Below are 17,968 nucleotides of genomic sequence, written 5' to 3'. Positions count from 1 at the left end.
ATCCCAGAACGTGTGTGCTCTCCATCTTTTGTATTTTCCCAGAAAAATTTTCACAGGTGCTTTCATTAAATTATGTGTTCTTTATTCATCTCTGAAGCATTTGTTTTCTCTTTTTAGTTTGGTTTAATCAAATTTAAACACCTCCTCTCCAGGCCCAATGGGGGGGGGGGGGGAGGGGGAGGAGGAGGGTTAAATCTTACCTCATGGCAGTCAGCCAAAGATTCCTAAATCCTTTTTTGATGTTCTGACTAATCAGCAGAGCTGTTCAAAACAGCAGAGTTTGTCTGAAAAAGTGCTAAAAACATGTAGAGAATAGTAAAATGAATGTTTTTTTTTATTGTCACCTCAAGCCCAGAGTCCAAAATTCAGAAGAAATGCAAAAACTTGCAATGATGTAGCTTCATGCTTCAGCATTGTTCTTCGAGTGTAATATGTTGCACTCGGGCACTAATGCAGTACGCATTTGATGGCAAATTGCCCAATATTGATCGTGGCAAAAGTGATAGGTGATCATCGCAGAAACGAGGTTTGCGATCTCAAGGTCTAGATCGCTGAAAGAGTGTCATTATTGATGAGATCATGTCTATAAACGGAAAACAAAATGCTTCCGGTCGCAATGAGCAGCAAAAAGGGCCATTCAGGGGGTATTTGTGGTGTCAAACGAAAATTCCACACTCATGGGCAGGTTCAGGAAGTGGGGAAAATCAAGGTTATATCGTAAACAATTAAGTAATTGACTTTGAGTTAACAAACAACCACCACCCCCCCCCCTCAAAAAAGAAAAGAAGATATGCACATATACGAGCAAAGAACAAATGTATGTCAGAAGTTCATGTGAACATATGCAGAGGCATTTATATTCCTTGAGTCTGATAATGGCAGTCCACATTGGTGCAAACTGCATATGAAATGTGATTGCCAAACGAGGTATATACTCCATTCTTGCTAATTTGAGGTATTTGCAATTAAAGCTGCAAGAAGAACAGAGAAAATAATCAGAAAATATGTAATATTTGAAATCATAACTTCAAGGACATTCCTTGTCATGTAACAAGTGAAGTATCACTGAGAAGGTTTTTAGCTCTGTCTGATAATGGACGTACTTTAAAATGTTTGAAAGTGGCACTTAAGCCATTTTGTATTCAAACTCTCATGTAGATGAGGCGATGATGTCATTGCCTCACATTGTCTTCTCCAATTTTTCTTGTTTTCCTTTTTTGACATAAAAACAACAACGAGGGAACAGCAGTGACGACGGGGAACAACAGGTTTGGGGGGAGGGCAGGGCGGAGCAGGAGAGGAAAGGGTGGAAATGCATTGATCCCCTCCCCCCTTTCCTTAAACCTTAAAACGAGATGATTCTCATTGTTCAAAAAATGTACTTTGTATATATTTATCCCAGAACGTGTGTGCTCTCCATCTTTTGTATTTTCCCAGAAAAATTTTCACAGGTGCTTTCATTAAATTATGTGTTCTTTATTCATCTCTGAAGCATTTGTTTTCTCTTTTTAGTTTGGTTTAATCAAATTTAAACACCTCCTCTCCAGGCCCAATGGGGGGGGGGGGGGGAGGGGGAGGAGGAGGGTTAAATCTTACCTCATGGCAGTCAGCCAAAGATTCCTAAATCCTGTTTTTGATGTTCTGACTAATCAGCAGAGCTGTTCAAAACAGCAGAGTTTGTCTGAAAAAGTGCTAAAAACATGTAGAGAATAGTAAAATGAATGTTTTTTTTTATTGTCACCTCAAGCCCAGAGTCCAAAATTCAGAAGAAATGCAAAAACTTGCAATGATGTAGCTTCATGCTTCAGCATTGTTCTTCGAGTGTAATATGTTGCACTCGGGCACTAATGCAGTACGCATTTGATGGCAAATTGCCCAATATTGATCGTGGCAAAAGTGATAGGTGATCATCGCAGAAACGAGGTTTGCGATCTCAAGGTCTAGGTCGCTGAAAGAGTGTCATTATTGATGAGATCATGTCTATAAACGGAAAACAAAATGCTTCCGGTCGCAATGAGCAGCAAAAAGGGCCATTCAGGGGGTATTTGTGGTGTCAAACGAAAATTCCACACTCATGGGCAGGTTCAGGAAGTGGGGAAAATCAAGGTTATATCGTAAACAATTAAGTAATTGACTTTGAGTTAACAAACAACCACCACCCCCCCCCCCCCTCAAAAAAGAAAAGAAGATATGCACATATACGAGCAAAGAACAAATGTATGTCAGAAGTTCATGTGAACATATGCAGAGGCATTTATATTCCTTGAGTCTGATAATGGCAGTCCACATTGGTGCAAACTGCATATGAAATGTGATTGCCAAACGAGGTATATACTCCATTCTTGCTAATTTGAGGTATTTGCAATTAAAGCTGCAAGAAGAACAGAGAAAATAATCAGAAAATATGTAATATTTGAAATCATAACTTCAAGGACATTCCTTGTCATGTAACAAGTGAAGTATCACTGGGAAGGTTTTTAGCTCTGTCTGATAATGGACGTACTTTAAAATGTTTGAAAGTGGCACTTAAGCCATTTTGTATTCAAACTCTCATGTAGATGAGGCGATGATGTCATTGCCTCACATTGTCTTCTCCAATTTTTCTTGTTTTCCTTTTTTGACATAAAAACAACAACAACAACAACACATGCACACTTTGCTCCCGATTTGGACAAGAAGGCTGCACAGGAAGGTACACATACAAATTGTACATTTATGTTGGCTTATCCCTGCACAAGGAATGAGTGATGTTCCCATGGGGGTATGTAGAGCTCTTGTTTTTGTTTTTGCTTGTTTGTTGTTGCTTTTTTAGAGCACCTGAAGGAGTTAAGTGGAAAGGACGTAAGTGATTGAATAACTCATCAGGAACATTTGAATGCCTCATTTCCTGGGAAGGAGAGAGTTGCAGCCTATTTCAAAGCTTTCCTTGCATGTGTTGTTGTTTTTTCCTTTAATTTGTCATGGTTTCTGTTTTTTGTATAAATTTTTGTTTGCATTTTCCTCACAATATGGCAATTATGATATGTACCACAGATGAACAACTTGGTTTGATAATAAAGGTCCTGTTTACCTGTGGGAGCAGTGATTTAAAAGAATGTTCAAGATTTCACTTTTGATGCTTATGCGTGTAGGTCAGTTGTATCACAAAACATCCTACATATAAAATGTTTGCAATAAAGCCTGAAATATAAGGATATATCAGTATTTTTCTCATTAAACCGTAACTGTAGACAGTTTAGTCTGGCAATATTTTTATTATAACTATTGTTCACATTTTGTGTATTCAACAATACTTACCATCGATTATACGAATTCAAATTTTTACAGTGGTTGTTTCTATCCCTAACTCACATTTTAGAACTATTTAAAAGCACTAATGCTTGGTTTTTGTTTCATCTGCCAATGGTAAATTATGCCTCTAACCTGTTGAGGACAAGTCCCGAGTGTACTCGGGCAGGTGTCTATGCGTGTCGTAGCAAAATCAAACCGTCCTCAACCGGTTAAAAGGTTGTACAGACATTGCTGTATACTATTGGAGTGCAGCACTTGACAACAACATCATAACTATTTGGGCCTGAAGGGGGACTTTCCCCTCTAGTTCCCAGCTAGTTTCCTTCAGAATGTTAAACAAATCTTGGAGAATAAATGATAACAATGAGATTTGTTAAGGTAATATTACTTGTGAATGTCAGGATGAGTGTTCAATTGTTTGGAAGGAATACACAGAAAGACATGGCTGGTGTTATACTTTTGACACCGAGACGAGAAGGGAGTCTGCAGTCTTACCGCACTCTGATAGCAGGATGATTATTGTGTTCCAGTGGCGCAGGACTATACACTTGGAAGGAATACACAGAGCCACTGGTGTTTACCGAGTTGAGGAGGGAGTTTGTAATCTCAGAACACATAAAAGGGGGATGATTCCAAACACGTACACGTACCAATGGTGTAACGTGATACACTTTGAAGAGATACTCAGAGCCACTGGTGTTACACTTTACCGAGTTGCGAAAGTTACATGGTGTAGTTCGTAGCTATAGAGCACACATTAGCAGGATGATTAAAATGTGTACCAATGGTGTAATGCATTACACTTGGAAGGAATACACAGAACCACTGGTGTTATACTTTCACCAGGTTGAGAAGGTAGTTTGCAGTCTCATAAGAACATGCAGAAGGACATGATACATTAACTCTAATTGTTGATGTTTTCATGCTATTAGTTTTTAGCTCTTTAAAGGATGTGTACAGTTCTGGTCAAGGTGAGGATTTAGCCTATAACGTTTTGCGAGATATTCAGAAACCACTTTATGAGATGTCAAAGAGCATGCAGTTCTAAGGGGTATCAAAAGTTTATTCGATGGAAATCGGTTTTGAAATGGCTGAGATATCCAAAAACAACGTGAAACAAAGAGATCCTAATAAAGTTGTTGCATGTCGCCTCTTATTATTATCACTTTTTTGGATATCTCGGCCATTTGAAAACCAATTTTCATCAAATAAACATTGAATCCTTCTTAAAATTACATGCTCTTTCATATTTCATAAGAGGCTTTTCATTTTCTCACTTAGGAATGTTCAAAACATGAATCCCCACCTCAACCAGTACTGTACAGTCCCTTTAAGAGTCTCAACAGACATGTTCCTCAACTCGCACTGCACAATTGTTGATTTATTCTAAATGTGCAGAGAAAACTGAAGATATTTTTCATGGGGTTTCAGAATTCGCGCTAACATAAGGTAGCACAAAATATGCAAAAATTAATGTACAATGAAAATGTCCGCATTTACCACAGGGCAACATCGGTAAATGATTGGTTGATGCTCCTTTGGAGTAACGTAAATCATTTTGTGGTTGTGGAACTATACACATCCCTCTTCTGTTGTTAAGAGATTCAACCACTACCATAATGTTCAGTCTGACCATTTATTCCTTGAAAGAATTTTTTATTATGTTTGTTTTTGTTGGAGGCATTCTTTCGCTTTCCTTTGCTATTGGTAATTGTGTTTTTTTTTTTTTTTTTTTTTTTTTTGGGGGGGGGGTGGTTTTGGTTTTTGTTTTTTTTTCAATCCTGTTTTTTTTTTTTTCCTGGTAGCCTGTAGCGTAGTTATTTACCCCCCTGTGACAAGCTGGCGAAATGACTGCAAAGATTGCATCAGGACTTCGCACGTCTCAATACCGATCTAATTCCTGCCGCTGACAGACGAATCCACTGCTGTCCATCGTTGCCCTCCCGAGGGGGCCCCACGACAATTAGCGGAGGACGATTTACTTTGGAGAGCCCCTCATTTCCACATCATTCTCTTTTTTTTTCTTCTTCTCTTCCTCTGAGAAAAGCTGTAGCCTCATTTTCAGACTGTTTGTAGAAAATCTTATTCTTTTCTTAGCGTCCAGTGATGTCATTGAAGCACATCTAAACATAGACAAACATACATGTAACAAACACACATGCACACACGCAGACACACGCACATACAATTGTAGATGTACACAACACAAACACACACTCATTTGGACATGAAATTTACACTCACCATACCATAATCATCTTTTATTACACCATTAGACATCAATCAACATTTCAAGAGATTATGATGTATTTTTCAACCCTGATGCTACTTCTGTTACTTTTACTAGAAGTACTACAACATCTGCTACCAAAATAACTTCTCATTCTTCTATTACTACCACTACTTCTACCAAAATAATCAACAAAAATGGCAACATGCACTGCTGCACTACTACAATGTATACCTGTTGAAGATGGACTAATTTTCCTATAACATGCATTTCCCATTTACATAGCCCGACAATACTCAGGACTAGTCTTCAATGACTTAATATTGATGGGTCAGTAAACATGTAGTATGCAGCTAGGATAGTATGACTGAAAAAAAAAATGAATACAACTGATACTGAAAATAAGACGAGAATGAAATGACAAATAAAGGAGTGTTTCAAAAATGGTTAAAAAACGTGGTTCGTCAAAGGATTTGAATTTGAATCTGAGAACAATCTAAGAAAAGCCGCCTTGTTTTTCCTTTTTTAATCTTGGCAGCGGTCGTCTGTGAGTTCGGTCGATGGCTACCCGACGGGAAGGAAAGGCAGCAAGCGTAGGAAGAGCCGGACGTTACCGGACCCCCGCCACACTGAACGAGAGAGCATCGTGAAAAACCACAGGGAGGTGTCGTCGGGCGTGGCAGACCTAGACACAGGTGAGGAACACAAAACCCCCAGGTTACCCTCCCCCCCCCCCCCCTTAAGAGTGGCATCTTGATCATCATGTATAATCATGAACGTTGACTGACGAGAGAGGATATGTCTGTCCGAAGTTTCATTCCTTGTTGTGATGATGCGATATCTCTTTGAAGAGTTTTATTGCAAAATGAGCTAACTCCATTCTTGTTGAGATATTTGTGTTTAAAGCTGCAAAAAAAAAAAACACAAAGAAAATAATAAGAAAATACAGAATATTTTTCATCACAACTTCTAGAATATTCCTTTTCATGTTACAAGTGAGGTATTTGGAGAGGTTTAATTTTGCTCTGTCTGACGGTGGACTCACCTTGAAATTCTTAAAAATGGCACTTGATTAATTTTGCATTAAAACTCATCATTTGTTTGTTTGTTCGATTTTACTTCTTTACATTTTTCAATATTCCAGTACAAGTAAGATAGTAAATAATCATTTTGACAGAAGTGACAACAGAACACAATATAAACAGAACATACAAATTTGTTTAGTATCAATGAAGACTAATCAACATCTACTGAAAGGATTATTTTCAAAGGGAAATATGCAGCAGACCGCACATTGTAAGCCGATGCTTGAAGTTATGGCAGCCTGGGAATGGAGTATCTAAGAGAGGGGAAACGAGAAAAGAAATTTAATATGGCTCTTTCAGTTTTTTAATATTCAACAGTCCTCAGCATTAATTTCTGTTACATATACTTTATAAGGGAAACACAGTGATAAGACACAGTTGGGGTCTTTTAATATTTTTTGCTCTTGTGTGGCTGTGTGTATAGTGATAAATGGGATGGCATACTAATGGGCTTTTGGGCGTTACGGTTTAAGGTAAATTTTGTATATACAAGTACAGTATATATGCACACTATCCTGTCATAAAATGACTTCTTTGCAGACTGGGATGTTCACTTTGCATGTTTTAGCCTGTGCAGTGTAGGTCTATACTGTGAGAGGCTTACTCAATGTAGAAGCTAAAAAGAGCCCCATATAGTAAGGAGACTTGCATCACCTGGAGTTGCAACTGTCATGGCTACCATGGCAACGTCTTAAGTAGGTATTTGTGATTGGTCTTTGCACAGGTACACATATTCCCATGGCAGCTGCAAGTTCCTGTATGCTGCTTTAATGTTCTTTGTGAAATGATGAACTAGCCTTGAGATGCCAGCACAATTTCCTTGTTGATCCACGTTAGCTGTCTTTTCCCCTTAAGGGCCTGTCTAAATTTGCTGAATGTGAGCCTTGGGTGCAGACTATCCCCCCCCCCCCCTTTCTCCCCTTCTCCCCTGTATGAGGGACATATAACACACTGGGATGGTACTGGTAAAGGTAACATGACATTTGCTCCTGCAACAGTTTGCACTGGCAACAATTTCACCGGCAGCAATTTACACTGACAACAATTTGCACCACTCTTATTTTCTCTAGGGACTTTGCGTTAGGGTTGTGATGGGGTTTTAGGTTTAGTTTGATGTGAGGATTAGGATTAGGGTTAGGGTTATGTTTGTGAGTAGGTTTTATGTTTGGCTTAGCGTGCAGATATTTCATGGGAGCAATCGTTGCAGGAACAAATATCATGGAACTGCTGGTAACACATCAGGATCGATAGTCTGGCTCCAGACTGACATATCTATTGCTGTGGACAGGTCATGTATAAACTTCAGAGGCAAAAATATGAGAATAAACTAGCTTGCAGCCAACCGGTAAGGTTACCACTATGGAGGCTCATGTTGCATTTTGTACTTCAGGGTTAAAGGAAAACAGCTGATCTCACTCAAAGACAACAGCCATGATTATTTTAGGAGTATTCAAAAAGGGGGAAAAGTGACATACATTTATTTTTTTTTTTTGTAATTCAGTACTAGGGTGACTCAAAATTTATTTCCTAGTCATGTCAGGTAGTTTTAGGATCAGTTATTGATTGTAGAGTTTGGTGAGGAAAAGAGGAAAATTCAATGAAGAACAGAAGGGAAAGATTGTACCTAACAAAATTCAGCACCCGTCAGTGAGGAACTGGCATTGTAGATGCTCTAAAAAACGCAACTGCAGTGAGGCAAGTGCTACCCGACGCTGACTTCTGGGATGTGTTCAATCTATATGTGGGCATTGACACCCTTCTTTTTTTCTCCCCACCAGGTCCACAGTAGCCAATCCCCCACTCCCTCCCTCCCCCAGAGTTCAGGCAGAGGTGACTGCTAGGCAGGGACCCCTTGGGTCTGTGCCGCAATGGTGACTGCTGTCATAATGTACTTGAGGCAAAGGCTGTAAAAAAGGCAGGCGAAATAAAAATCAAGCAAAATTGTGTCCGCTGAATAACCTTTCTCTCTTGTAAAGAATTGACTTCTTTTTTTTTTTTGAGGTTGAATTTGGGTCTAGAAGTTACTGGCATGCCAAGTTCATTTAACCCTGTTTGTTTCTTCTAAAAACTTTCCCAGATAATTGAATTTGGAATGAGTCACTTTCTGCAGGTGCAGCTCCAGTATTTTCACTGTATGAGAAGACACAATGAAACATGGGAGTTTAGATCCTGGCTGTTTATATTGTAAAGATTCATGTATTTATGTTTGGTGTGTCTGTATCATAATCTGCCCAGCAATAAAATAGGCATCTTTCTCATCCCCTGATGAGTATGCTAGATAAAGTAATGAACTTGTCAGGATTTTATCATTTATGCAGAAAAGTCCTTGTAAAAGAATTCAGAATCAATCGTAAAAGGATTACATAAACTCAGCATTCCAAATTTAGTCCAGGACATCTGAGCTGCTCTCTTGTCCAGTGCTTGCCAGGAGATACAGTGTATCTATCAATTGGCACACATAGGAAGGGATGAAAAAGTGAAGAGTTTGTTTGCAAAAACCGATAAGTCCATATTTGCCAAATGGAGATATTTGCGATTAAAGGTCAAGAAAAATAAAGAGAATAAAAAGAAAAAATGTGCTTCTATTGGCCATAACTTCAAAAATGTGCCTTTATATGTAGTGACCAATATATCATTTAAAAGGTATTATTTTGCACTTTATGACAGAGACCGTACTTCAAAATCTTCAAAAATGGACTTGGTTTTTGCAAACAAACTCTTCAAGTACTTCATACTACACCAGGGTCAGATGTATCAGATCTGAATGCATCAGTAACTGACCAAAATGCTTGCTGAATCAGAAACTTCTGCCTTGATTTAAAACACACGAGTATCTCCTCTCAGTGCTATAGAGTTGTAAACGTAGAATTATGTGCAATGTGCATGTGTGTGTGCAATACACCTGCAGTGCCATGTGTATTTGTGAAAAAAAAAGTATTTGTTATACCATGCCAGTTATCCTTATGACGTACCAACAGTGATTACAGCCTACATCTACAGGTGTCACAAGAAATGTTGAGTTTAGACTGCCAATTGCCCCTACCCCCTCCCCCTCCCCCCACTCGAGTTCTCTGTTTGCTATCAGCTATAGATGTGAACTCCTCGTGCAGTCTCCCTTTAAAGGTATTATTTGCCATTTGCAGATGAAATAGAAACCCAGCTTTAGTGCTTCAAAATAGTTCTTTATTGTGAATTAAGGATAGAAAACAACCCATGTAAAAATGTTAATTAGTATATAATCAATGATAAGTGTTGTTAAATATACAAAATATGAGCAATAGATATAATAGAATTGTTTCTTGAATAAACTATCTACAGTTCTGGTTTATTGAGAAAAATAGTGATATATCCTGATATTTCAGGCTTTGTTGTGAATTTTTTTATATGGTAGGATGTTTTGTGATACAACTGACATACACTTATGCATCAAACGTGATAACATTTTCTAAATCGCTGCTCCCAATGTTAAACAGTACCTTAAACTCTTGATGAGCCCAAGCACATAGCTTAACCTGCTAGGCATTTCTATCAGCATTCCATAATCCATCCAAACTTGACCTAGCTGTATACTTGGCAAGCCCTCTCAGGTGTAGTAATGTACCTCACACCAACAGGATGGCCGTGGTGACACAGTGCAGATTGAGAAGATTATTTAATCTAAATTATTTGGCAGTTAGTTTGCAAATATCTGTGCCAATGGAATGTGGTGCTCCAACAGACATGCCAATCAGCAAACATGGCATATTAACCCATTGAATACTTGTCCCAAGTATAAGAGCCTACTCATGTAGGTGTCTGTGGGAAATGCATGTTGTAGGCAAATCAGCATGTCCTCAAAGGCGTAAGGGGTAGACCAGTGCTCAAAGTGAAATCTCTTCTTATTTCCATAGCAACACAGAGGGTCTAAAGACTAGATTTCCTTAACAGTTTTGCCATTTGAAAACATTGGAAAGGTGTTGAAAAGAAAACCTCGTTAACAAATACGTTGAAAATTAAGAATATCAATGTGTCATCATGTTATCTCTTTGATGATATGAATTCTGTATCAAAATTAGGATTCTCCCTCATATTGTTACTGTAATGGTTGGAGGAGAAGAGGGGTTGTGAAACGGGAGGGGGTTAAGGAGGGGATTTTGGAGAGGGGGCATGCTAGTAGTAGACCTAGAGCTAAAATTGGCTCAATCCAAACAAACCGCCCCCATGTCTCACCCCTCCGCCTACCCAAAAGCTGGGCCAAGTCCCCCTTCCCGACTCTCTGGGGACGACGTTGGTGAGCAGTGACTCCCCCTGACTAGGAGAAAAAAGAAAATGAGATGGATGGGGGGGGGGGGGGGGAAGAATAGCAAAGAATGTTTTTCTTGAGCGGAATCAAGTGAGAATGAGTCACACCGATGAAACTCCTGTCATCAACACCTAACCTAGTTCCCCCCAAAGTTCTCTTGTCTGTCATTCCTTCTTCTCTTCTCCTTCCAACCCCCCCATTTTACTTTCTCTCTTTCTCATTTTTCTTCACTTTTTCTGGTGAATAACAAGACAAGGGTATCTATCACTGACTCTCTCACTTTTGTAATTTTATCCCCTTCTCTCTGTCATCCTTATTTTTGTTTTCTCCCTCTCCTACCTTTTCTCTCGCTGACATGATTTTGGTAACAAAAGAAGCAATACACCAAGTAATCCGTCATTCACACAATCTTCCATTTCCCAGGTAATTCCCTTTTATCAAGTGTCATATTGCACAGTGCTGTTTCTCTTTCTCCTTATCCTTCTCATTTCCTTGCTCTTGCGCTCCTTTTCTTTCTTTCTTTCTTTCTTTCCATCTCTCTTGTCTAATCACACACACACAGACACACACAGACACAGACACACACACCCTCTCTCTTTGTTTTTCTCATTATCTCTATTGAACACACCTTTCTTGTGAGTAACATGCTCTACGCGTTAGCACTCAGTGAGCTTACTTTGAGGATTTTAAAGTGAACCGGGATGTGAAGATTCAATCCTACAGTGTTGATGGACATGCAACAAGTTTACGGTAAACACATTAAGAGTAACGAGAGGGAGAGAGAATGGTGTAATTATGGTGTCATGTGAAACTGGCACTGGTCTTAAGTGAGCTCATTGTTAATCATCCTTTCTTTTTTTTTCTTTTTTTTTAACATCAGTTTATGCTCAAACAATTATTTCATCTCTTGGTTTCATCTTATTGTACATATTTCAGGAGTAATGATTATAGTCACCACAGAGTCCAAGACAAATAACCCTCAACACCTGGACAACCCACATCCATATCAGGACAATTCCCCCCCCCCCCCCTTCCTGGCTAAGAACTAGTTAGTGAGTAACAAGTGTTGTAGTGATAGGGTTTGATAAAGTAAAGATTGGGTGCAGGGTTAGGGTTAGAGTGTGGGTTTGGGTTTGGATTAGGGTTAGGGTTAGGGTCAGGGGAAAGGTCTGTGGTAATTGCCCAGGGGTAATTGTCTTAGAATTCCCCCAACTTGCACATAATACACATTGTAAGTGCACCCATTGAATTCACTTTTTGTTTGAAGTTAGAGGCAAAGAAAATTTGAATAGCATTGCGAACTATAGCAAAAAAAAAAATAATAATAATGTGTAAATATTGTTATACTTCTGAATGCCATAAGTTTGTAAAAATGACCATTTTGTTTCCTTGGTTGTGATTCCATTTGACATCCCTCAAATACATGTATGTAACTTTTGATTATCTGTGCATTAATGTTTTTATTGTTAACATCGTTCTATTTGTTTCGATGTGCCACTAATTCATTGCTAGGTCAGACAACCTTTACTTCATAATTGTATGCAAGGCCTTTGAAAGAGGTTTTTTTCTACTCATATACCATCATATTGTCAGACGAGAATGAGAAGGGTGTTATAAAGTTGTTTTGAACACTACGAGTTCAGTGGCAACTTAATGCCCTTCTCATTCTCACCTGATGATTTTTTTTTATGTAAAAAAAAAATAAAAAAAAATCAGGGACAATTATGATTTGGTCTTCCATACATTTGCTATCATGTGACTACGATGGGGTCAATGGAGTGTTCCCCATCAAGAGAAGAGTCTACTTTAGAGGGGATTTTCCTCTTCACAATGTCTGTAACTGTTATTAGTAATTACCACTCTGTCAATATCTGTTGTTAATGTTTTCATCTTCAGTATCAGTTTCCTACTTGTGAAATTGCACTTGCTTTGTTATGCATGAATATGTTTAGCCCATGTTTATAACATATGTTCATTCTGCTCTTTTTTATATCGCCTGCAGTGATGGAAGTGCATAAAAATAGCAGATTCAAGACTTTCCCTCGGGTGTATATACATGAAAGGGAAACCTCCGGGCACAAAAGAATGTTATTTTTGCCTCCTTTCTTCCTTTCTCTCTCTGTCTGAGGTAAATTTCAAAAAGATTCCACCTGCAGATTAAAATGCCCCGCCCTTCGCGAAGGCGCTATTGTTGGAATTTCGTCATTCTGATCAATCGTATGTCATGCTTTGTCTGCGTGGCGCACGTATCTTGATGCCGGCGCATTGTCTGCTCTCCCGATTTTTCTCCAATTAGATTACCAAGTTCTAACAATGAAAAACATGTTTTGATTTGTCCTCCAACCGCACAGGTGTCAGGATTCTGAGTTTTACGAGCACGGAGCCCATCGAAGTGCCGAGTATCAAAGACCGAACTAAAGTCAGCATGAGAGCGCAGACGCCCGACTCCATTCTGGTGAGCCGATTTCCGAATTCCTTGTTCATCCCATTTTTTTTTTTCAATCTTTGATTCCCACGATGTTTATGTGTCTCATGGTGGAGAGTTTTCACCCCTGAAATTGACTCACATATCTTTTACTGTCTTTCTTGTCTTCTTCATTATTTCTTTGTATATTTCCTTTCTCCTCTAATACCTTTTTATCATTTCATTGAAATGCTCTATAGTTGTTGCTTTGTCTTGATTGTTTATCAATTTGTCCTCCATTTCTTCTTCTTCTCCTTCTTCATACCTCATTGTAGCGATGTTTCTGACTTGTAAAGTGATTAGACCCATTTATGTGGTCTTTTGTATCTAAGAGAAAATTCAAATCATGTGGGATGTGGTCCGCAGCATGATATATATAGCATCCTTTCATCAGGATGAAATCTATACCTGGAGTTGTGACCTGGAAATACAATTCTGAAAGAAGAGGAAAAAAAGTTTTTTTTTTGTGTGTGTGTGTGTGTGCCTTTGTTACTGTTTTGACCATGGCATTTTGAGTGTCCAGTTTTTCTAGGTGGTGCTGCTAGTGTCCAGTTTTGCTTGACAGCTATGCCATAGTTCAGCTTCCCGTAAATTTGACAAGTCATAATCTCTGATAGGAGAGGCTTCTGGTTTTTCTTTTTATTATTATCATTGAAATTTCTTGTTTGGTATTATTCCAGGTTAAGTCTTCACAAAACACAGTATCTTTATTGTCTGATCCTCGCTCACTTCCCGGCAGATTTACGTAATTGCCACTGTCCGGCAGCTCATGCCGTAACGGGCCAAATATTGTGTCATTTTGGAAACCCAGACGAGCCGCACTGCCAAGTTGATTGGCAGGTGTTTTTCCTGTTCCTCGTTCCGTCTCCCTCCCTGAGCCCAACAGAGCCAAGGAATTTAACTCGCCTGTCAAATGCGCCCCGTTGATGAAATAATGACTAATACCGTCCAACTTCCTGACCGTTGCTGGCCAGGCATGGACAACTGGTGGTGGGACCTGGACAAGCCAAGTATAGAAGGAAGAGAAAAAGAGGGTGTGTGAGAGAGAGGGGGGGGGGGGGGAGTAAGATACGAAGAGAATAGAAAATAGAAAACAAATATGCAGGTAGATGGACAGAAAAAGAAAGATATAAAGAGAAACAATAGAAAAAGGGAGAGAGAGAGAGAGATGTGCACCGAATGACCGAAATAGAAAGATGAGGAGGAGAAAAAGAGGAAGAAAATGCAAAACAAAAGAGGAAAAGTGAGACAGAAAGACAGGAAGACGGACAGAAAATGAAAGATTAAAAGGGAAACATTCTAGAAAGAGAAAAATAGAGGGATGTCAGTTTTTAGGCAAAAGCCTAAATTAAGGCCCTGGTAGTGTCAAAGTTTAGGCCGTTAATGTTCAAAGTAGTGTCAAGAAAGTGTATTTCAGTCCCTCTCTTTCATTCTAACTGGAATTCCTGACAATAGCCGTACAGAAAGATAAGAAGAGAGAAAAAAGAGATAGACAAAAGAAGAACATAGTCAGGTAAAGAATGAGAGAAAGGGAAAAGATATTAAAGGGATGGTATGATTTTGGTTGAGATTCGGGATTTAGATTTTAACTTTTTGCGAGATAATTAGAAAACACTCATTTGAAGTATTAAAGAGCATACAATTCTAAGAAGAAGAATAAAGCTTATATGATGAAAATCGGTTTTAAAAGAGATGAGATGTCCAAAAATAAAGCAAAACAAAGAGGTCTTTAAAAAAAAGTAGGTGGCACCTTTTATTAGGACCGCGTTGTTTTTAGATATCTCAGCCATTTCAAAACTAACTTTCATCTAGTAAACTTTGAATTCCTCTAAGAATTGTATGTTCTTTTATATTTCCAATAAGTGGTTTCTAATAAGCCAGTTCATAGTTAGCTCATGTGCATATTGGTACAAATGACCTTTCTGTTTTCTCAGTTGGTTATTCACTTGAATTGTTTTCAAAGCAATATGATGCGTACCGGTGAGCTTGCCTGGCGTAACAATTTATGGAATTTGTGTTAAACACACACAAAAAATCTTGCATAGCAAGACCAGGTGACCAAAATGGTCCTTCAAACACCCCTCGAGGGTTTCGTTGTTTTGTATTGAATACATTATGTTTTTATTTGTATTGCCAAATCCAGCTTCCTAACTGTCAGGTGCATGTATTGGCAAGTACAATGTACATGTACCATTTACAAGCATTGCATGAATAATCATTGCATGGCAGATCTATGCTTAATATCTTAGTGAATTTAAAAACCATCATGCATTTTTGTACGAATGACCTTTTTCTGCTCATGCGCAAAGTAGAACTACGAACTGGCTTATTATCCAGCAAAAAGTGAAAAACTGAATACCCCATCTCAACCAGAACCATACCATCCCTTTAAAGGTAGGGGATACCTTTTACAGACCTCCCAAAATGCAGCAAAACATGAAATATGAACCTCAGGGTACTTGTTTAGGCCACTGCTGAGAAATTTGGAAGTCAACAGTTATCTACAATTTGAATAATGCACAAAACTCAACTACTCAGTAGTTCTGTGTGTCAGCCACACTTAAGCCTTTTTGTTGCAGTCTTCTGTATTTTTTTTTTATCTATAAACACAAATCTAAAAGTATAAGAGCTGATGTAATAACATATGGAGTGTGTGGCAAGAATGTATATAGAAATGTTTGTAAGTTTTGATGAACTTTCTTCACAAAATATACATGATGGACACACATGCAGTGCATGGGTCTGCAAAGGTAGCCTAGTAATGTACTGGAATTTACGATGAGCCCCGAAAAAAAAATTCAATTCAAAATCTAACGGTCAATAAAAATGTACTAAATGTTACCTTCCACTTTCAATACTTTATGGGAGTTTCTAAAATGATACTCTCTTCAATATACCACTGTAACTCTTCATTTAAGGCATGCAAATGGGATTCCCTACCTTTAAGGGGGGGGGGGATAGAAAGAGATGGGGTGAGGGAGGGACATAGAGAGGGAGAGTTAGACTCTGTCCTGCCACTTCAGCGGATGGGTCGTGTGTGAGCCCTTTCCGGCGTGGAGTGCGCTGATTGAATCCAATGAGACGATTAGCGCTAATCCGTGATTCAAAGGAGCACCTGTTGTCAGAAATAAGCGGCTAAAGTGTGGCAGACATTTGGTGAGCCAGTTCCAGTGGCTTGAAACCTTACACAGGGAGGAGAACCGTCAAAGGCAGTGGGGAATTTTAAAAAAAAAAGTGCAATAAGTTTTTTAACTCATTTGAAATCTGTCCTGGTAAGGTAAAAAAAAAAAAAAATGAGCGTATGTAAGTGGAATTGAGAGTTGTAATTTCATATCATATACTCCATGTCATCATCCGTCTGAATGCGATCAGAAAGTTTTACAGGTGACAGATCTATGCCATGAGTCGTAGCGCAGAGGTTTTGAACGGATACAGGTGACTGAAGTTTGCTAACCTACTTCTTGTCCATTCTTTTCACTTTGTGATGTATTTTTTGTGTGTGTCTTTTGTCAAAAGTATTTTCAAGGATGCGTCAACTCATGTCAGAAAGCATATCATCGAATCTAATGCCTGTCAGGAATCTATGACCATTTCTTCCACAATCAAATTAACTGATACAGTTGACAGATGCATTTTGCATGGTGCAAAGCTTCTGTAGAGCTCTGTCCGTTTTTTTTTTTTTTTTTTGTCTGAGATAAACCATGAGCAGACAAAGGTCACTGATAGTCATGGCTAAGTCAGGTCAAAGGTCATAGGTCATTCTGACAGAGTTTGGTGCCTTCCAGCATTTTTTGAACTGTCACCCCTCACTGAACTCTTCAGAACAGCAATAATCTTTGATTTTGACAGTCAAACCCCACAATAAGAGAGGGAGACATCAGTCAAAGGTGTGTGAGGGATTCAAAATCAAAGTTCATTTCAAGATTTGTCAGAATTTCTGCAATCCGAAGCGACACAATGCCAAGGTCAAATCCCCGTCATGCAGACTGAAAGGGGAATTGATGAGACGGAGGTGGTTCCTGAAATCAGTTAGGGCCCATCTTCTGGTCTGACAAGGATCGTGCATTTGGTTCAGCTGCAGAAAGTGGTGGGGCGAATTTGCAGTCCTTTTGTGGCGAACGACTTGACCCATGCCAAACCCTTGAGAGGGAGGCCCGAGACCCCATTGCCATGGTAGTGAAATCCCTACAGGGATTGAAGCAGGTGGGAACAGGCGGGGGGAGAGAGAGAGAGAGGGGGGAGATTCAGTCCTCTCTGGGGGCGCTACGTCACAGTGAGCAGGTGGGAAGCAGACGACCACTACCTGCTCCCATCCTTTCGGCGTCATGGCGATGGAAACTATGGCAAAGGTGTTCGTCTACACACATTTTCCTGTGAACGCATTCTGTTTGTTTGTTTGTTTTGTTGTTTTTTTTTGTTCTTTCTTTCTTTCTTCTTTTGAGTCAAGAAAGGAAAGAGAATGAAGAATACAGGGACCAGCTGTAGTGACCTCCTTTTGTAACCTCTCCCATTTTTTTTTTAATTCCTTGCTACATGTATTTCTAATTTATAGATCATGACTGCACTATGTAGGTCATGTGAGCCACACAAAGGACAAAAACTGATACAAAAAATAA

At 39.1% G+C, this 17,968-nt stretch overlaps 1 protein-coding gene across 1 annotated transcript in view; it reads left to right on the top strand.

The window, feature by feature from the left end:
- Positions 1-17,968, top strand: part of LOC140240021 (rho GTPase-activating protein 18-like) — a 138,822-nt gene that overhangs the window by 56,266 nt on the left and 64,588 nt on the right. Inside the window, exons 4-5 of the mRNA XM_072319832.1 lie at positions 6,060-6,216; positions 13,240-13,343. Coding sequence (XP_072175933.1) covers positions 6,060-6,216; positions 13,240-13,343 — 261 coding nt within the window. The remainder of the gene's footprint in view (positions 1-6,059; positions 6,217-13,239; positions 13,344-17,968) is intronic.

The sequence above is a fragment of the Diadema setosum genome, chromosome 16, assembly GCF_964275005.1.
Source record: "Diadema setosum chromosome 16, eeDiaSeto1, whole genome shotgun sequence".
NCBI lineage: Eukaryota > Metazoa > Echinodermata > Echinoidea > Diadematoida > Diadematidae > Diadema > Diadema setosum.
Note: the sequence above shows the minus strand (reverse complement) of the source record. Positions and strands in the feature narration are given on the sequence as shown.